The following is a 21,800-nucleotide window of genomic DNA, read 5'->3' on the forward strand; positions in this document are numbered from 1 at the left end:
TCCCAAATGATTTTAGTTAAAAAAAAAAATATATATATATTTTTTTTCCCGATACATCGATTGGGAACATCGTGACCATCGGAACAATGTGACTATCGCGGCTTTCAATTTGAAAGCCGGGACAGCCTGCAGGTATGGTGGCTTGGGAGGGTTCATTTACTCTCCCCAGCGGCTGCCATTGTCTGCAGCCGCTGGAGGTTGGGGATCCTGCCATGTTGACCGATCAGCAGTGATCGTCAGCACGGCAGACACAGGGGGAGAGTGCAGGGAGGCAGAGGGACCTTCTGGTCCCTCTGACAGCAGCAGTGGAGGGTAGTTTATCTTCCCTGTCGCTGCTAACACTTTATCTTACTGGTCGCATCCTGTGCGACCAGGTCAGATAGAGCACTTGCAGGCATGGTCGCATCTGATGCGACCATGCCAGGCAAGTGGTTAAAGAAGAATAGACATTTCTCTGACGTCCTAGTGGATGCTGGGAACTCCGTAAGGACCATGGGGAATAGCGGCTCCGCAGGAGACTGGGCACAAAAGTAAAGCTTTAGGACTACCTGGTGTGCACTGGCTCCTCCCCCTATGACCCTCCTCCAAGCCTCAGTTAGATTTTTGTGCCCGGCCGAGAAGGGTGCACACTAGGGGCTCTCCTGAGCTTCTTAGTGAAAGTTTAGTTTTAGTTTTTTTATTTTCAGTGAGACCTGCTGGCAACAGGCTCACTGCATCGAGGGACTAAGGGGAGAAGAAGCGAACCTGCCTGCTTGCAGCCAGCTTGGGCTTCTTAGGCTACTGGACACCATTAGCTCCAGAGGGACCGAACACAGGCCCAGCCTCGGAGTCCGGTCCCAGAGCCGCGCCGCCGGCCCCCTTACAGAGCCAGAAGCAAGAAGAGGTCTGGAAAAATCGGCGGCAGAAGACATCAGTCTTCAACAAGGTAGCGCACCGCACTGCAGCTGTGCGCCATTGTTACTCAGGCACACTTCACACTTCGGTCACTGAGGGTGCAGGGCGCTAGGGGGGGGCGCCCTGAGCAGCAATGTAAACACCTTGGCTGGCGAAAATACACCACATATAACCCCCAGGGCTATATGGATGTATTTTAACCCCTGCCAGAACTCACCAAAAAGCGGGAGAAAAGGCCGTCGAGAAGGGGGCGGAGCCTATCTCCTCAGCACACGGGCGCCATTTTCCATCACAGCTCTGCTGGAAGGACGTCTCCCTGACTCTCCCCTGCAGTCCTGCACTACAGAAAAGGGTAAAAAAGAGAGGGGGGCACTAATTTGGCGCAGTTCTAATAATAACAGCAGCTATAAAGGGAAAAGCACGTTTTATAGTGGTATTCCTGTCTATATATAGCGCTCTGGTGTGTGCTGGCATACTCTCCCTCTGTCTCCCCAAAGGGCTAGTGGGGTCCTGTCCTCTATCAGAGCATTCCCTGTGTGTGTGCGGTGTGTCGGTACGATTGTGTCGACATGTTTGAGGAGGAAAATGAGATGGAGGCGGAGCAATTGCCTATTATAGAGTTGTCACCCCCTAGGGAGTCGACACCTGAGTGGCTGAGCTTATGGAAGGAATTGCGTGACAGTGTCAGTTCTTTACGAAAGACAGTTGACGACATGAGACAGCCGGCTACTCAGCTTGTGCCTGTCCAGGGGTCTCAAACGCCATCAGGGGCTTAAAACGCCCGTTACCTCAAATGGCAGACACAGACACGGATACTGACTCCAGTGTCGATGATGAGGAGACAAACGTGACTTCCAGTAGGGCCACACGTTACATGATTGCAGCAATGAAAAATGTATTGCATATCTCTGATAATACAAGTACCACTAAAAAGGGTATTATGTTCGGTGAGAAAAAACTGCCTGTAGTTTTTCCTGTATCCGAGGAATTAAATGAAGTGTGTGATGAGGCGTGGGTTTCCCCCGATAAAAAACTGATAATTCCTAAAAGGTTTTTGGCATCATACCCTTTCCCGCCAGATGATAGGGCACGTTGGGAAACACCCCCTAGGGTGGATAAAGCGCTCACACGCTTGTCTAAACAGGTAGCACTACCCTCTCCTGATACGGCCGCCCTAAAGGAACCTGCCGATAAAAAGCAGGAGAATATCCTAAAATGTATATACACTCACACGGGTGTTATACTGCGACCAGCAATCACCTCAGCCTGGATGTGCAGTGCGGGCGTGGCGTGGTCGGATTCCCTGACTGAAAATATTGATACCCTAGATAGGGACAGTATATTACTGACTATAGAGCATTTGAAAGATGCATTTTTATATATGCGTGATGCACAGAGGGATATTTGACGACTGGCATCAAGAGTTAGCGCGCTGTCCATTTCTGCAAGAAGAGGTTTATGGACGCGGCAGTGGTCAGGTGATGCGGATTCTAAAAGGCACATGGAAGTATTGCCTTATAAGGGGGAGGAGTTATTTGGGGTAGGTCTATCAGACCTGGTAGCCACGGCAACTGCTGGAAAATCCAAATTTTTACCCCAGGTAGCTTCTCAACCTAAGAAGACGCCGTATTATCAGGCGCAGTCCTTTCGGCCCCATAAGGGCAAGCGGGCAAAAGGCGCCTCATTTCTGCCCCGTGGCAGAGGGAACGGAAAAAGGCTGCAGCAAACAGCCAGTTCCCAGGAACAAAAGCCCTCTCCCGCCTCCGCAAAGTCCTCAGCATGACGCTGGGGCTTTAAAAACGGACTCAGGCACGGTGGGGGCCCGTCTCAAGAAATTCGAGACGTCTCCCCCTCGCCGTTTCATAAAGTCTGCTTTACCGACGTCTCCCTCAGACAGGGAGGCAGTATTGCAAGCCATTCACAGGCTGTATTCCCAGCAGGTGATAATCAAGGTACCCCTCCTGCAACAGGGAAAGGGGTACTATTCCACACTATTTGTGGTACCGAAGCCGGACGGCTCGGTGAGACCAATTTTAAATCTAAAATCCTTGAACACTTACATACAAAGGTTCAAATTCAAGATGGAGTCACTCAGAGCAGTGATTGCAAACCTGGAAGAAGGGGACTATATGGTCTCTCTGGACATCAAAGATGCTTACCTACATGTCCCAATTTACCCTTCTCCAAGGGTACCTCAGGTTTGTGGTACAGAACTGTCACTATCAGTTTCAGACGCTGCCATTTGGATTGTCCACGGCACCCCGGGTCTTTACCAAGGTAATGGCCGAAATGATGATACTCCTTCGAAAGAAGGGAGTTTTAGTTATCCCTTACTTGGACGATCTCCTGATAAGGGCAAGATCCAGGGAACAGTTGGAAGTCGGGGTAGCACTATCTCAGATAGTGCTGCGGCAGCACGGTTGGATTCTCAATATTCCAAAATCGCAGCTGATCCCGACGACACGCCTTCTATTCCTAGGGATGATCCTGGACACAGTCCAGAAAAAGGTGTTTTCTCCCGGAGGAGAAAGCCAGGGAGTTATCCGAACTAGTCAGAAACCTCCTAAAACCAGGCCAAGTGTCAGTGCATCAGTGCACAAGGGTCCTGGGAAAAATGGTGGCTTCCTACGAAGCAATTCCATTCGGCAGATTCCACGCAAGAACTTTCCAGTGGGACCTGCTGGACAAATGGTCCGGATCGCATCTTCAGATGCATCAGCGGATAACCCTGTCACCAAAGACAAGGGTGTCTCTCCTGTGGTGGTTGCAGAGTGCTCATCTTCTAGAGGGCCGCAGATTCGGCATTCAGGACTGGGTCCTGGTGACCACGGATGCCAGCCTGCGAGGCTGGGGAGCAGTCACACAGGGAAGAAATTTCCAGGGCTTGTGGTCAAGCCTGGAGACATCACTTCACATGAATATTTTGGAGCTAAGGGCCATTTACAATGCCCTAAGCCAAGCAAGACCTCTGCTTCAAGGTCAGCCGGTGCTGATCCAGTCGGACAACATCACGGCAGTCGCCCACGTAAACAGACAGGGCGGCACAAGAAGCAGGAGGGCAATGGCAGAAGCTGCAAGGATTTTTCGCTGGGCGGAAAATCATGTGATAGCATTGTCAGCAGTGTTCATTCCGGGAGTGGACAACTGGGAAGCAGACTTCCTCAGCAGGCACGACCTCCACCCGGGAGAGTGGGGACTTCACCCAGAAGTCTTCCACATGATTGTAAACCATTGGGAAAAACCAAAGGTGGACATGATGGCGTCCCGCCTAAACAAAAAATTGGACAGGTATTGCGCCAGGTCAAGGGACCCTCAGGCAATAGCTGTGGACGCTCTGGTAACACCGTGGGTGTACCAGTCAGTGTATGTGTTCCCTCCTCTTCCTCTCATACCAAAAGTACTGAGAATTATAAGACGGAGGGGAGTAAGAACTATACTCGTGGCTCCGGATTGGCCAAGAAGGACTTGGTACCCGGAACTTCAAGAGATGCTCACGGAGGACCCGTGGCCTCTACCTCTAAGAAGGGACCTGCTCCAGCAAGGACCCTGTCTATTCCAAGAGTCATCCCTACCCTGATCAAGCCAGGAAGGATGTAACCGCAAAGCATTATCACCGCATTTGGCGAAAATATGTTGCGTGGTGCGAGGCCAGTAAGGCCCCGATGGAGGAATTTCAACTAGGTCGATTCCTGCATTTCCTGTAAACAGGAGTGTCTATGGGCCTAAAATTGGGGTCCATTAAGGTTCAAATTTCGGCCCTGTCAATTTTCTTCCAGAAAAAACTAGCTTCACTACCTGAAGTTCAGACGTTTGTAAAAGGGGTACTGCATATACAGCCTCCTTTTGTGCCTCCAGTGGCACCTTGGGATCTCAATGTAGTTTTGGGGTTCCTAAAGTCACATTGGTTTGAACCACTTGAATCTGTGGAGTTAAAATATCTCACATAAAAAGTGGTCATGTTGTTGGCCCTGGCCTCGGCCAGGCGCGTGTCAGAATTGGCGGGCTTTATCCTGTAAAAGCCCTTATCTGATCTTCCATTCAGACAGGGCGGAATTGAGGACTCGTCCTCATTTTCTCCCTAAGGTGGTTTCAGTGTTTCATCTGAACCAACCTATTGTGGTACCTGCGGCTACTAGTGACTTGGAGGACTCCAAGTTGTTGGACGTAGTCAGGGCCTTGAAAATATATGTTTCCAGGGCGGCTGCCCGAGGGGTCTCGGCGTTACAACTTTGCCGAGCAGCTACTTGGTCAGGGGCAAACACGTTTGCTAAATTCTACAAATTTGATACCCTGGCTGAGGAGGACCTGGAGTTCTCTCATTCGGTGCTGCAGAGTCATCCGCACTCTCCCGCCCGTTTGGGAGCTTTGGTATAATCCCCATGGTCCTTACGGAGTTCCCAGCATCCACTAGGACGTCAGAGAAAATAAGAATTTACTTACCGATAATTCTATTTCTCGTAGTCCGTAGTGGATGCTGGGCGCCCATCCCAAGTGCGGATTGTCTGCAATACTTGTACATAGTTATTGTTACAAAAATCGGGTTATTATTGTTGTGAGCCATCTTTCCAGAGGCTCCTCTGTTATCATGCTGTTAACTGGGTTCAGATCACAGGTTATACGGTGTGATTGGTGTGGCTGGTATGAGTCTTACCCTGGATTCAAAATCCTTCCTTATTGTGTACGCTCGTCCGGGCACAGTATCCTAACTGAGGCTTGGAGGAGGGTCATAGGGGGAGGAGCCAGTGCACACCAGGTAGTCCTAAAGCTTTACTTTTGTGCCCAGTCTCCTGCGGAGCCGCTATTCCCCATGGTCCTTACGGAGTTCCCAGCATCCACTACGGACTACGAGAAATAGAATTATCGGTAAGTAAATTCTTATTTTTTTATAGAAAGTTTTTTTATAATATTATGGGCCTAATACAGACCTGATCGCTAGGCTGCGTTTTCGTACAGCGGGCGATCAGGTCTAAACTGCGTATGCACCGCAATGCGCAAGCGCATCGCACGGGTACAAAGCAGATCGCCGCTCACCAATGGGTTTGTGTGAAGGATCCGTTCGCACATGCGTTCGCAAGGAGATTGACAGGAAGAAGGCATTTGTGGGTGTCAACTGACTGTTTTCTGGAAGTGTTTGGAAAAACGCAGGCGTGTCCAAGCGTTTTCAGGGAGGGTTCCTGATGTCAATTCCGGTCCCGGACAGGCTTAAGTGTTCGCAGCGGCTGAGTAATGCTGGGTACACACTGGCAGATATATTGGCCAATCAGTTGGTTGTACAATATATCTTTTGCTGATCTGCAGGTGTGTACAAGCAATATGTCTGTGAAAGACGTCTTTCACAGATATATTGCATCTGCTGTGCAACACAGCAGATGACCAATATATCTGCAGATATATTAGTACATCTTTCAGTGTGTATGAACAGTCCCCATCTGCATATATAGCTGCAGATAGATGTAACAGCAGATATATCTTTAATATATATTGGTGCATCTCTCTGTGTGTATGAACAACCACCATCTGCAGATATATCTGCCAGTATGTACCCAGCTTCCTGGGCTACTAAGAAACTGCACAAAATCTGTTTGTATAACTCTGCTACACATGCGTTCGCATACTTGCAAAGCAAAGATATGGTGCCCATACACTTGTGAGATATTCGGTGCTAACCTACGATTTCGACCGCATCTGTGATAGAAATTGAAGGATTGTATGCACATTTTAGGTAACTTTCGATGTCATGCGTGGGCATGCCGTTCGAATCTCACGTCTCAAGATATTATGTGCTGCACTTAATATTTATCGAATCGCATTTCGATCGCATGTGTTTTTAAAAACACATGCTATATATCGCACTGCGATGAGCACCCACCGGGTGCGGATGGCGGCCGCTCCCACTCGGCGGTGACGTGCTCATCACGTGATTACCATGCGATCTATCGCATGAGCACATGGAAATCACTTTGGCAGTTCAGGTGCGATTTCATCACACCTGAACTGCCGGTGGGATGCCCGTGATGTCGCGTTGCGGGGCATCGCACAAGTGTATGGGCACCATTAGAATCTCCTATGGGCAGCGACTATGCGAACACAGGACTGCAAAATATCCTTAGCGAGCAAACAGATCTGAATTAGCCCCTGTGTTCACAAGGATAATTGAGTTAATATCAAACATGCTATTTAATAAAAGAAAATAATTCTTAAACATGGTTTGTTTGTTTTTTGCTTTTTTAGAGATGAGAAGGGTACTTTTGCATTTAGTGCTTACAGAGACACACAACAGGTATCGAAAGGTTCAGAATCTCCAAATTCCTTCCTTGATCAGGAGAGCCGTAGGCGACGGTTTACTATTGCAGACTCTGACCAGCTGATCACTTTTCCTGTTGAGGTTCATGTGCAGCCTGCTAAACTCAGAGACAAAACTCCAATGTATGGTAAGACTGTAGTAAACTTGTAACAAAATGAAAGTGTTTTGATCTATTTCTTAGGGGGAGATTTATCAATGCTTGGAGAGAGATAAATGATCAACCTTCAGCTCTTAACTGGCATTTGTCAAATGTGCCTGTACAATGACAGGAGCTGATTTGTTTAGTACTTTATCTCTCCAAGCTTTGATAAATCTCCCTCTTAAGGGGGGTACTCACGGGAGAGATGTGTGCTGAGCGATCTTAACACAGACCGCTCAGCACACATCTCTCTACCCGCTCAGCACAGCGCGATGTGCTGAGCGAGGGGGACAGCCGACGGGAGGCCGCTCACTTCACACAACGGTGAAGTGAGCGACCCGCTAGATTGAGCCTGCATGCAGGCTCAATCTAGCACCGGCGATAGCGATGTCGCTGGGGGGCATACACACGGCAGATCCGTGCTTAAAATCTAAGCAATCTAGCAAGATTGCTTAGATTTTAAGCACGGATCTCTCCGTGTGTACCCCCCTTTAGTTGTGTCATCTGATTTCAATGGATAGCTCTCTAGCTGTGTTTCCTTACAACAGCAAAATAGATTTACCAAAATTTCGTAAACAAATAAACTTTAACATATTGAGGCGATTCAATTGTTAATTGTGCCCAATCTAATTTTTTTTAATCGCGCCCAGACAGGGCGACCAAAGTGCTAAGCGTGATGTGAAAATTGCCATTTGGGCCCCCATATGGGTCACTTTTCACACATTTCAGCTCGCCAGAATGGGGGGCTGCAAGCTGAAATGTCTTTCTTTAGCTTATCGTGCCCGAACACAGCAACAATTGAATTTCTCCGTTGGACGGCATCTGGTGGCGACCGCAGGGGGAAACAATTGAATTCCCCTTTATTAGCTTTAATAAACAGCTTTGCTGTGAATCTCTTGGAGAAAAATATAATGATTCCATTTTCAATTAGCTTGTTCTGTAGTACCTACTGGAAACAAATAGGAATGGCATAATCAAAATTGGGGAGGGTGGTGGTTAGTTTCAGAAAGTATAGCACCAAAATATGAGGCTTACAGTGTGCCAGACACAGTTAAGCAATACAATAAAATAAATAAATAAATAAATAAATATCAAAAGAGTGCAATAATAATAAAAAAACATAATTTTTTAAAACAAAGTAATATCAGTTGTAAAAATATAAGCAGTGTGAAACTCACAAATATATTACTAGAGTCACCAGTATTAGAAACACAAAATCTAAAGAATTGCGGTGCCGGAACCCCGACCACTGGCATCCTGAAGGTAAGTATTGGGGTTCGGGCCCCGGGGGGGTTAGGGTTAGACACTTCAGGGGGAGGATAGCCGTAGCCGCCACCCCCCACTTTCTTAGCCCTAGCCTCCATCCCAGGCGGGTTTAGGTTAGGATAGGGTACAGGGGAGGGGTAAATTAATTACCACGTCCCCTGTCTGCATTCTAAAAGTCGGGATGCCGTGGTCGGTCATGTGATGGCGGCATACCAGCCGCCGGAATTTCCTATCACACCCTTACAAAGATATTGCTCAAGATTGCAGAACTGTGGACTGTGACTGGAGAGGCACAGCCCCTGTACAATCACATAAATTCAGCTGTTTCCTCCACCTCCAGCACCCCCTCTTTATATACACTTCATTTTGGAATCTGGCAATGCATAAACTTACAGTTAATCTCTGCCACACTTTTATATTTATGAACTAGATTCTAGTTTTCTAATGATTTTACATTTGCATATTAAAAAGTAAAACAATGAAAAATTGACATCTAGATTGCAGAACAAGATGTCTATCTTACTTTCTGTATTGACTTTAGGAATTTCTTTCTTCTTTGTGTGTCAAAAGGAAAGCCACGTCCTTTATCTATGCCTGCAGAAGCTAGTTGGATGGTGTCTGCAGAAACTTACTCAAGGCACAGAATCACAGGAAAAAAAGGTAAAAAGATGCAGTTACTGTGAAAATAAGAGAAGCAAGAGAATGTTATGGTTAGAATTTAAGAAAAAAAATTTCAGTTGTTTAGCAGAACTTCAATAGTTCAGTGAGAACTTTGCACAGAAATGGATTGACCTAATAAAGTCAACGTGTCATACCACAGTGTTAGCTATAGCCTGCGAGATGCAGGTTGTTAGGGAATCTCTGCGAGTCTGCTCGTATTTTTAAAAGTGGCAATCATTTACAAGGTAAGCCCGAGCTGGTTTTGCCGCTTTAAAAATACGGACAGACTCAAAGAAATTCCTGACCATCCTGCACCTCGCAGGCTATTACATATTGCCTTCTGGGTGTTATTTACTATCACAAGTGTGGCATTGCTAATGTGAAGTGATGTGATGTAATTGCTGACAAACAGGTATTTGTATTTATTTAAAACAAATTAATCATTGATTGCTATTAGATACTGTTCTTGTACACGTTTCTTAGTAAATAATCCCCGATTTAAAAAAAATATTCATTCAAAGTTTTTCTTCTTTTTAAGGTGATGAGGCCCTGTCCAGGTATTTCAGCAATGAACGAATAGCACCGATCATAGAAGAAAATATATCATCTCGGAATTATTTTACCAGATCAACAACTGAGAGGCATTTAGTCAGAGGGACAGACTATATAAGAGGCAGCCGTGGTCTTTTGAACATGGACCTGCACAATAGCGCCACAATGCCATACCAAGAGGAAGGTTCCAGGAAACATACTACCGCTTCGTCTTCAAAAAATACCGCAACAGAGCCCTCGCTACTAGTCAGTTGGTTTACCAAACTAAAACTCTTGAGTCGCTGATTTTTATTTTTTTTAATCAGAAATGACTTTTACCTCTCAGTGCCTTTGTCTCCGTCTCCAGAATAGCAGTATTATGTGAAGCTGGTTCCACAGAACATGACGGGGTACCTCTTCCTCAGAGGCTTACTTTAGCATACTGTCATTATAGAAAAAACTGTAACCGTGCCACCCATAATTCCTGAAGCAATAAACAAATCACAAATATTCTAACTACAGTAAATGAAAATGTATTTTTGTCTTTGCGGAATATGCTATCCTTTTTGTACTTTACTACTCAAGTTGTAATCTGTTAAAGATATACAGTATGTGCATGTAAATTTTGCGCTACAGCTTTTTATAGAGCTCTTCAAGAATGAAGTAATTTATTATAATTTGCTGTCAACTTTTCATCATGCTATTTACCAAAGGATTTATTTAATTTTGTTTCTAGGATGTTTTATTAGCTTTTTAAGTGTAATGTTAATATGTGTGTCCTTTCCAAATGTTTTGTCAAGCAATATCAAAAAAGCATTTCATTGTTATTATTTTTGAAGCATAATATTGGAGTTTTACAATTTGACGCATTAACAAAACTTACATTCATTGAAATACGTAGATGTGCAGAGATTAAGCTAGTATATTTTTCTCATATGATTTACTTAATTGTACAATCTTTTTTTTTACATTGATCCTTTATTTCTGCTCTTTAATGCTATATGTACTGTACAGTCCAGGGAATGTATACACTTAGTGATATTTCCTTTGTATATTCTTAATTCTCAAATATTACTGGCTACAGTAAAAAGGCACACTTACCCCTCTTTACGAATCATTCTTAGATGATTTACCTGATGACGTTATTAAGAAAGGGTGTGGTATGGCTGAGGAGACCGCCGGTCAGCACCCCGACGCCGGGACCCCGGCAGTATACCGACGCCAGGATCCCAGCGGGGAGGGGCGAGTGCAGCAAGCCCCTTGCGGACTGCTGCCCTTGCCACGCTGTGGGCTCGGTGGCGACCTGCGACCACGGGTTCTATTCCCACTCTATAGGGGTCGTGGACACCCACGAGTAGAAATAGTCCCCATGCCGACTGTCAGGATAGTGAGGGGGCGGGATTTTGGTGGAGGTCATGTGACCGTCGGTCTCCCGATCACATGAATACCACCCATACGAAATATATTCATACATACTTGTACAAACAGTGACAATCCCAGCTATAAATAGAATGCGATTATCCCATTTGAAACACCAACATTGATTTTTTTTTTGTCATTCTTAATAAGACCAACCAGTTGTGATTGCATAAACCTCCAACTACCAACTCCTTCCTTCCTTTTGCACTGCTTCCCTTCCATACTAGGTTAAAGTACTATACATTCTTAGACAATTTTCTAGAGGGAGAGACAAGAGATGGGGTGGTAACACAATGGACCACCAAAGACTACTCATGGCTGCATGGGCAGATTTAGAGGTCAGGCCGCCCTTAGGCACAATAATATTGGGTGCGCCCCTTCCTCCCCGGATTCTGGTGAACCCCCCCCCCAGCTACCTTAGTTTTTATGCCCCTTAAAAAGTGCTGATGCAGGGGGACTGCTGTTCAAGAGAACGGCCGATATATTGCGATCCTGTCGGCAGGAGTGTACCCCCGCTATGTCTGTGAACGGCATTTACAGGCGTGCCACATCATGCTGTGCAGTATGGCTGATATATCTGCAGATGTATCGCCACATCTGGCTGCGTGTACACACAGTCCACCAACCGCTTGCACACTTGTTGCAGCGGCTGACGTCACAGCTGGGCAGGCAAATTCAAGTGCCTACAAAGCTGAATGAGAGGACCGACACATCGAGTGGTCGATAAGTAAGTGTGTATACTTGAAGAAAGCCCTACTTAGGGTATCCTACTAAGTACTGAATGAATTCAGTACTGAATTAAGGGGTCTATTTACTAAGCCTTGGATGGAGATAAAGTGGACGGAGGTAAAGTATCAGCCAATCGGCTCCTAACTGCTATGCCACAGGCTGTGTTTCAAAAATGACAGTTAGGAGCCGATTGGCTGGTACGTTATCTCCATCCAAGGCTTAGTAAATAGACCCCTTAGTTTCTTATCCTGGTTGGTTGTGAAAAGTCTAAAAGTAGTCTGTTAAAGAGTCTCAATTTATTTCTCCTCTCCAATTGAGACTCTTTAACAGACTACTTTTGAACTGTTCACAACCAACCAGGATAAGAAACTTCATTCAGTAACAAATGCTGGATATTAAGTATAATATTGCATTGCTGTTCAAAAACTAAATATTGTTGGTCAACACTGTACACTTAGAAGGATACCCTAAGGGCTTTCTTCAGGTTTCGTGCAGAAGTAGGTTTATCTGTTTTGTACCATTCTGTGTTGAGTGGTGGATGACCCACTTGCGATAATACCTTCTTGCAGCTTCCTGTGTGCACAGCTGTCTTCTACAATCTTTGAACTTGAAGTGAGTATGCTTACCTGAATCAGCCGCTCTGTTGGTGCTACAGCTAGTTCACCATCATGTCTGTCATTGTGGGCACCCAGCCTTAGGCATGTGCCTAGTGGGAAATCAAGCACTGTATGGCTGCCTGCTGTGTGCAAACAAGTGAACCGTCTGCCATATGTTTGCCAAATACCGAAGGAACAAAAAGACGATGTTTTCAAATTTACTTTCATGCACACAACACATAAATATTGCTATTTGGGTACCTTTTAAAAAGAGTACAGCTGTATCTCCAAGATAGTGTTTATGCCACCATGTTAAACTTTGAAATGTGATGTAGCTAAACATCACTCGGTACATTTAATTAATCTTGTGTATTTATTTTCTACTGCTTGGTCATTTGACTACTCAAATTTAAAATAAATGTTTAAGACATCAGTGCTATCTCTGTACATATATGTAAGCTGCAATGACCCTGTAATATTTTCTTAAACATGTTACCATGCAATTCTTGCCTATAAACTGAATGTATATAATATTTTAGAATGGCTATACAGTGAATGTTACATGCTTCTACAATATCTGTTTATATGTACATTTAATTTTATACTTCTAACTTTGGTTGCCTTTAGCACTGAGCACTATTTAGCCAGTGAGTAAAATAGATTTATTATACGGTTACTTATAATTTAAGTCAGGTATAAGCCATGTGTTGCACTAGCAGGGATATCCATAATGTCTTGAAGACATTTATACCATGTGTTTCATTTCCTTTGACAAGTACAATATGAGATTTATTTATCTCTTTAAATACCTCCTCCCCTTACAGTCTTCCTCGCACTTGAAAGTGAATCTTTATCAAATCAATAGAGAGCAATAAGAAGTTAAACAGGCTGTTTATTGATTAATTTCCAAAACATGGTATTTTCTAGTTTCTAAAGTGCTTAACTCTATTAAACACATTTAAGTTTTATAATTTAAATGCATAATTGTAATTTAGTAATGTAACCTTGGCAATTCATAACCATTCCACCAAAGGAAAAAAAACTACAAAATAGGACCATACTGGACCAAACAGATATTTAAGTAAAATTGTGTTTTATATACCTTATTTTATAGATTATTTTTTAGGTACTGGTGACACCTATATTTTCCATTTTTCTACATTAATAAATGCATAAAAAGTACATTAAAAATAGGTTAAATAAGAGCTAATGGTGCTTTTCCCACCAATATATGTTCTAAAAGGTAAGTACTGCATTTAAAATTTTAGAATGCTGTAAAAACTATTTCTCATTGTTAACACACTCTACCAGATGATTAGACTGGCACTACATTAAAAGAGCAGGAGATAAGTAAATATATAGGGTGAGTTTTCATGTCTAATTTAGTCACATCAACCCAGCTCAAATATGTGAATGAGCCTTAAATATATTTATTTTATAATAGTGTTTAAAACATATTAATATTTGATGTTATAATAACACCACACAACTTTTGCAATGGCTTCAAGACAAAAGACACCAATAAACAAATACTGGGTATTTCATCATTGAATACGTAGTTTAAATGACGTTCTTTCAAATAAAAAAAATTATTTGCAATTTCTGAGGGGTAATAAAAAAAAATTACAAGCAGAAGCAAGCCAATACCATCTTTGGCTGTGTGGAAGACCAAAATAAAAAGATACTGTCTATTTTTATGCAATTAAACAGGTTGTAAGCATAACTTTTTCCCTCTAAGGTTTGTCATTTATGTCACTGTTTGTATTTTTTATTGTAATTCTAACGCAATAATATTTCATTCTAAATAAATGTTTGAAGACTGTATAACTTCACCACAACTGCCTTTGTTAAAACCTGACATTTCAAGTTTTAAATACTGAGTTAGAAGAGTATAAAAAAAAAAAATATTAAAATGCATTTTACACATAATTCTAGTGTATTGTTTTTGTTTGGGGTTAATGTTACTCTCTGGAATGAAATACACACTGTATAAACTGTCTTATGTTATCATATAACCTTGTCACCAGGTCACTCACCCCACCCTCCTTCCTTGGCCATCTCTACCTCGCCTACTTCCTGCCCCCATGTCCCCATCCACATGCTCATGCCTCATGTCTTCTGTCTGTCCTCTGTAGATTATAAGCTCCTAGGAGCAGGGTCATCCTCCTGTTCTCACAGCCTCCTTCTCTAGCACTTCAATGACAACCTTCACCTACTCAATGGCCGTGTAGCCTGGAATTCCTCTCGCTCATAATCATCCCTTTCTTCCAGCATCTCTACTCCTGCTAGTCATGCTCCCCTGCTTATTGTGTTTCCCAGCTAAATTGTGTACTGTGTTACTTGTGCTCTGTTTATGTTTTGGTTACTATAATGTAATGTCCTGTATACCCTGTACTGTCCTACTGTTGCGCTGCGGACCACTTATAGATTAAATGTAATAATAATTATTGTCAGGGTTACTATCCACACAATTGTCCTGATTGGATGCATCTGCTGCTTCTTTTCACTGTGACCATGGCAGTCATCTTACTAGTATTTGCTAATGTGAGAATCTGCCTTTGTATTCAGATACAGTTGTCATCATTTGTATTGGAACTTAAGGACTCCGTACATATGCAATGGATTGTCGAAATTCCTTGATCCCCCGATGCCTGGGTCAGGGTATTGGGGACTCAACGGGGGAGATTCAAATGTTTGAAAAGTTGGTTGGGCGTCTGTTTTTTCCTCTCTATTAGATAGGAAAAAACAGACTCCCAACTGACTTTTCAAATGTTTGAATCTCCCCCAACATGTTCAATTTCCCTCATTTGCTGATCCCAACCTAAAAATAATTGGGATCTGCAAATCAGGGCTTTAATGATAATGTGATCACATGGGATCAGCAGGCAATAGCTGATATTGGGCACCCCTCTTTCCCATGTGGGAACCCCCATCTGTACATCTCCATTACTCTGCACAGAGGGCCTAATTCATGTTTGTATGCAATTGCCGGCATAGCTGCATATTTTTAGGTCTCGGAATTGTTAATCATCGCAAGTGAAGTTGCCATCCAGAAAAGAAGATAAACGCCCACTGGAGCCATCACAAACTCATACGCACTTGCGTACACATACGCAACTATACGCAATACAGAGAAGCATTGACTGCTAGGGTAGCCCTATGGCTACGCAGATTGGACATGGCAGTAGCAACGCAACCACTGTTTTTGTATGTGCATGATCGCAGCTGATGGTAGTGGCAGTGACATGCCTGCGTTTTTGCCATCGCTCCCCGTTACCTCCCCCAAATGGTCCCTTCCTGTTGCACAATCGCAACAGCACCTTACTGCAGTCACAGTGGAACGCACCACATGCACAGTCTGAAGATAATTGCTCCTTTGTGTGAACATTGCGATGTCCAATGATGATAGTGTGCATGGCAGCACAATGAATCCTTATGTAGCGTTACCCAGTCGCTGGGTCACACTATTGTATAATGTGTACCCAGCTTTAGACAATACAGTTCCATATATACTGTAATTTCCACCAATCAACCATGACACACCAAACCCACTATGACAAGAGCATGGAGCCAGACATCCATTACAATAAAAATTGTACACACTTAGGGGGTCATTCCGAGTTGTTCGCTCGCAAGCTGCTTTTAGCAGCTTTGCACAAGCTAAGCCGCCGCCTACTGGGAGTGAATCTTAGCTTATCAAAATTGCGAACGAAAGATTAGCAAAATTGCGAATAGACACTTCTTAGCAGTTTCTGAGTAGCTCCACACTTACTCGGCATCTGCGATCAGTTCAGTGCTTGTCGTTCCTGGTTTGACGTCAGAAACACGCCCAGCGTTCGCCCAGACACTCCTCTGTTTCTCCAGCCACTCCCGCGTTTTTCCCAGAAACGGAAGCGTTTTTTCGCACACACCCATAAAGCGGCCTGTTTCCGCCCAGAAACACCCACTTCCTGTCAATCACATTACGATCACCAGAACGAAGAAAAAACTTTGTAATGCCGTGAGTAAAATACCTAACTGCATAGAAAATTTACTTGGCGCAGTCGCACTGCGGACATTGCGCATGCGCATTAGCGACTAATCGCTCCGTTGCGAGAAAAAAATAACGAGCGAACAACTTGGAATGACCCCCTTAGCCTCTCCTCTTGCCAGACACTTCTAAAGAGCTTATATTAACATTGTATAACCCATGTGTGCTTTATTTTACAGTTAAACTGTTTTTAAATATGGGCTGGATGTAATGACACCAGAGTTCGGCAGCCGTGTTGATTTGTAAGCGATTACACCTTCAAAAAAAGTCAGAGTTCGGCCGTCATCCTGCACGCCCACTGAACTCGGGCGGCATTACATCTGGCCTTGCATGTGGTATAAATATATTCCTGTTATTGGTACAGCATGTCTAGTCAGCTTGTAAGTACAGTTACTGTATTGTAGGTGCTTGTTTATTAGAGAGAACCGGACCACAGAAAATCACACATAAATTAGTAATTGACTAAGATAGAAGGGGGGATTGTGTTATCTTGACCACCTTATGCCTGGCTTGAATAAACAAAGGAGGTCCCTGTTTGACTGTGTGGAAATGTTCTAGTTACACTGTTGTTTGTTATATTAAAGATTACATAGACATATACAATTAAAACCCTATAAGTCTCCTCCAATTTGCCTACAAACTTATTGCGTGACTTGAGTACAACATTCCACTGAGACTACACCCATAAATGTGACCATGGGTCACTTCTCCATACTCATCCTCCTGCACATCTCTGTTGCTTTTGACTCTGTTGATGGACCTTTTCTTGTGCACACCATTCACACTAATGACTGTTGAAGTCCCACAAGGATCTGTTCCCCAGCCTATGCTTTTCTCACTATATTCCTCGTTTCTTAGGGAATGAATTTGCTAATTAGTCCTCCAGTAACACCTTAATGCTGCACCAAAGTCTGCAGCTCTTCGCCTGACTTCTGCCATTCTTCCCATGTAAACCTCTTTTCTATCTTCACATGGATCTTCCAATGCTAGCTAACATTAACAACATATAATGTATCCTCTTCCCACCTCATTGTCACCACCTCCACTAGCATATATCTGCCTCTCACAAAATTTACAGGACACAATGTCAAAAATAAAATATATTGAGAAATTCTAATGTGCCTATGAGTTTCCATGTGCCTATGATCTTGCACAGAACACACTGAGATTTAAAAAACAAGGATACCTCCAAGTGGAGTATGACAGTCACAACAGTTATTCAAGTTTATAAGCAAAGCAAAAAATAACATAACTGGGCAAAACCATGTTGCACTGCAGGTGGGGCAGATTTAATGTGCAGAGATATCTAGCTTTGGGTGCGTTATATTGTTTGTGTAGGGTAAATACTGGCTGCTTTTGCTTATAGCACACAAATGTTAGACAGCTTTATTTTTACACTGCAAGTTAGATTTCAGTTTGAACACACCCCACCCAAATCTAACACTCCCTGCATATGTTACATGTGCCCCACCTGCAGTGCAACATGGAGTTGTGTGCTTTTTTGGTTTACTGACAAACCTGAATCAGGCCCATTAAGCATAAATAAGTTTAATTGGCCCTGTACCAAGTATAAAAATAAACACCGCTTATCTGCGATCAAACGGGAGGTGGTCGTTAGGTCGACAAGCATTAGGTTGACATACATTGGGTCGACCACTGAAGGTTGATAAGCATTAGGTCGAAAGGTACTAGGTTGACATGCAAAAAGGTTGACATGAGTTTTTCACAATTTTAATTTCTGCTGCGGGGTACACTGGGCTCCACAAGGATAGACATTGGGGTGTAGAGAAGGATCTTGATCCGAGGCACCAACAGGCTCAAAAGCTTTGACTGTTCCCAAGATGCATAGCGCCGCCTCCTCTATAACCCCGCCTCCCTGCACAGGAGCTCAGTTTTGTAGTTGGTGCCGCAGATAGCAGGCACATAACAGAGGGGCTGCTCCAGGCAGCCCTAAGAAGAGCTTTTTTATGAAGAAAAGTGAAGACTTCAAGGGCTGCAGCAGTGTGTAGATGTCAGGAGACATTCACTGCTGCAGCTCCATCTCTCCCCAGCGGCGCTGTACACTCCCGCGCCCTGGTTGCCAGGTAACTACAGCGGGAGGCTCCGGTTTTCTTCTGGTCAGGCACACATGACTGGGGCTCTCCGGAATCGCGTTGCCGCGCTTCGGGAGGTGGTGAGTGGGTCCCGCTCTCGGGACCCGTGCTGTATCGCGATCCAGCGAGGCCGGTGGGAGGCGGGCCATGCGCGCTGGCGGTGGACACTGTGGCAGTACAGGCGATCCCACTAGATCACCAGGGCATGGGTGTAGGTCAGGTTTTCTCTTTAAACCTTTTTATTTGTAGCCCGCAGTACCAGGTGGTTTTGCCAGCAGAGGGGATAAGTCTTAGACCTGGAGCCCCTCCCCCAGCCCCAGGGCGCCATTTCCAGTAAATGTTCCCGCCCTGGAGCTGCATATCTGTCGCCATTTCTCTCAGCTACACTGTTCCTGGGACTGCTTGGGCAAATCCTCCTTTGTAAAGCCGCCTGGTAGTCAGCACTGTGACTTTACAAGACACTTAAGTATTCTACATGTCATTTAGACAGTGATAGTTAAGAAAGAGTGCATTTAGTCAGGGTTCTCTGGTACAAGTACCCTGTGATATAACACTGCACAGTAAGAACTGGATGTATATCTATTGACTACATAGCTATATATATAAGCTAGTCCAGTGCAGTATTATTGTTGGTAATAACCTCTGCATTGTATAAACTGTGACTATATGTGTGTGTATTAGCTTGCTGGGTGATTTCCATTTTGTGTCTCTCACTCAACTTGCTATCCCTATATTCTATAACCTGAAAGGGCTTGGTGCGTTAGGTTTATAATAATACAATATAGGATATTCACAAGATATACTCTACTTTGTATTTTTCTCTGTGATTTTAGTCACCATATCTCTCCTGTATCCCTACTTGTGCTGATTACACTGCGCAGGGGTTTGGGCAAGAGGTATTGTGCTGCTGACAATTGTACTGTGTTACCTGATATTGCAAGTTATATCATGTCTGCTTCTGAAGGTAACGGTTCTGGGGCTGAACACACTACCGGTGTTGCTGACACCACAGATCCCTATGATGAGAATATAGCAGCTGCGGGCTCTGGTTCTGGGGGCTCCTTGCCCCCCAGTGGAACTGTGGCAACGGGGGTCCATAATGACCCACCGTGGGCTACTTTCTCCACGCTTCTAAATACGCTAGTTACTAAACTAACGCCCCGTATGGGACCTCCTATTCCGGTTCAACAGTATGTGGTCCCCGCTGCTAACCCGCCGTGAGCAGATAACTTGTCTGCTCAATTGAAGAAATTGAACCAGTCCTTGACTACTAAAAAGTCTGACCCTCGCTCGTCTAAGACCAAGGGGTCCTCTAAGCGAGCTCTTACCTCCTCACAATCCACTGCTGTCACTGACACCTCGTCTGATGAAGATGGCGCTTACACTGACCCCACAGATTCTGACACAGATACTGCTGATGGGGGGAGGGTAGTTCACATGTGGATGTTCCTGATCTTTTGGAGGCTATTAAGTTGATTCTACAGATTACGGATGATCCCGGGCCATCCGTCCCTTCTAAGAAACCAGATAGGTACAAGCGCCAGAAGGTGGTTAAACAAGTTTTACCTCATTCTGACCACCTAGTGGATATACGTCAGGAATCCTGGGAAACCCAGGGAAGAAGTTTGTGCCTCAAAAGAAGATGCTGGCTCACTATCCCCTCGCACAAGAGCTGTCTAAAAATTGGGAAACGCCTCCAGTGGACTCGCATGTGGCTAGGATGGTGGTTTCCTCAGCTCTACCTGTCACTACCGTCACATCTCTAAAAGAGCCTATGGATAAACGTGTGGAGGGTTGTCTGAAAGCGATTTACACCCTCACGGGTGCTGCACAAAGGCCCACTATTGCAGCAACATGGGCTGCAGAGGCTATTGAAGCATGGGCCCTAGAGTTGGAAGCTGAAATCTCTTCTGACCATGCTAGACAATGCTCGTCATATATTGTCACAGCTTCTCACTATATTAAAGAGGCGGCTTCTGATGCCGGTATTCTAGCAGCCAAGGCCTCTACTACGTCAGTCCTGGCTCGCCGGATATTGTGGCTGAGATCCTGGTCTGTGGATCTGGACTCTAGAAAAACCCTGGAGGTACTCCCTTTCAAGGGAGATATTTTGTTTAAGGAGGACTTAAATAAGATACTGGCTGACTTGGCTACTGCCAAAACTGCCTATCTGCCAAGTACCGCTCCTTCTGTGTCGAAGGCTAATGGTACTTCCTTTCGCCCCTTTCGTCCTTCAGGTAAAGCAAAAGATCAGGCGTACCACAAGCAGGCCCGCACTTCCAAACCTGGTAAGCCAAAGCCCAAAAGAGCCTGGGCTGCCCGTCAGCCAGCTTCCAAGACCGATAAGCCTGCCGCATGACGGGGTGGGCCTCCCCCTGGGGGACCCCAGGGTGGGGGGCCGGCTTCTAGGGTATACCCAGGAATGGTTGAAGACCACTTCAGATGCCTGGGTATGGGGAGTTGTCACTCGGGGTTATGCCATAGCCTTCAAAAACCGTCTCCCTCATCGATTTTGCCTGACAGACGTCCCTTTGGACCAGACAAAGGCAAATACTCTACATTCGGTGGTACAGACCCTCCTGGACACAGGAGTGGTAGTACAGGTGCCTCTTGCTCAGAGAGGCCGGGGGTACTATTCTCCGCTGTTTCTAGTCCCGAAACCAAATGGGTCCTCCCGGCCCATTCTCAACCTCAAAGCATTGAACAAGTTTGTGAAAGTCTCCAAGTTCCGTATGGAAACCCTTCGCTCTATAGTTCTGGCCTTGGAACCTGGGGATTATATGGTCTCCCTGGATATACAGGATGCTTACGTGCATATTCCTATAGCAGTGTCGCATCAGCAATACCTGAGGTTTGCGATTGGCAAACTCCATTACCAGTTTCGGGCATTCCCTTTTGGTTTAACTACGGCTCCGCGAGTCTTCACCAAAGTTATGGCGGTGATGACGGTGGTACTCCGCCGTCAAGGGGTCAGGATCCTACCGTATCTGGATGACTTGTTGATCCTGGCAAATTCCCCAGAACTTCTCCTGCGTCATCTGGATATGACTGTCCGGTTTCTGCAAGCCCACGGGTGGCTCATCAACTGGAAGAAATCCTCCCTGGTCCCTGCTCAGAGCATGGTGCACCTGGGGGCGCT

At 44.8% G+C, this 21,800-nt stretch overlaps 1 protein-coding gene across 1 annotated transcript in view; it reads left to right on the top strand.

Moving 5' to 3' along the window:
• CNKSR3 (CNKSR family member 3) overlaps positions 1 to 14,467 on the top strand; it is a 315,713-nt gene extending 301,246 nt beyond the window's left edge. The window contains exons 11-13 of the mRNA XM_063917716.1: positions 7,126 to 7,325; positions 9,174 to 9,263; positions 9,802 to 14,467. Of these exons, the coding sequence (XP_063773786.1) occupies positions 7,126 to 7,325; positions 9,174 to 9,263; positions 9,802 to 10,100 (589 nt within the window). The 3' untranslated portion in view covers positions 10,101 to 14,467. The remainder of the gene's footprint in view (positions 1 to 7,125; positions 7,326 to 9,173; positions 9,264 to 9,801) is intronic.
• Positions 14,468 to 21,800: the final 7,333 nt, after the last annotated feature.

The sequence above is a fragment of the Pseudophryne corroboree genome, chromosome 4 (assembly GCF_028390025.1).
Source record: "Pseudophryne corroboree isolate aPseCor3 chromosome 4, aPseCor3.hap2, whole genome shotgun sequence".
Lineage (NCBI taxonomy): Eukaryota > Metazoa > Chordata > Amphibia > Anura > Myobatrachidae > Pseudophryne > Pseudophryne corroboree.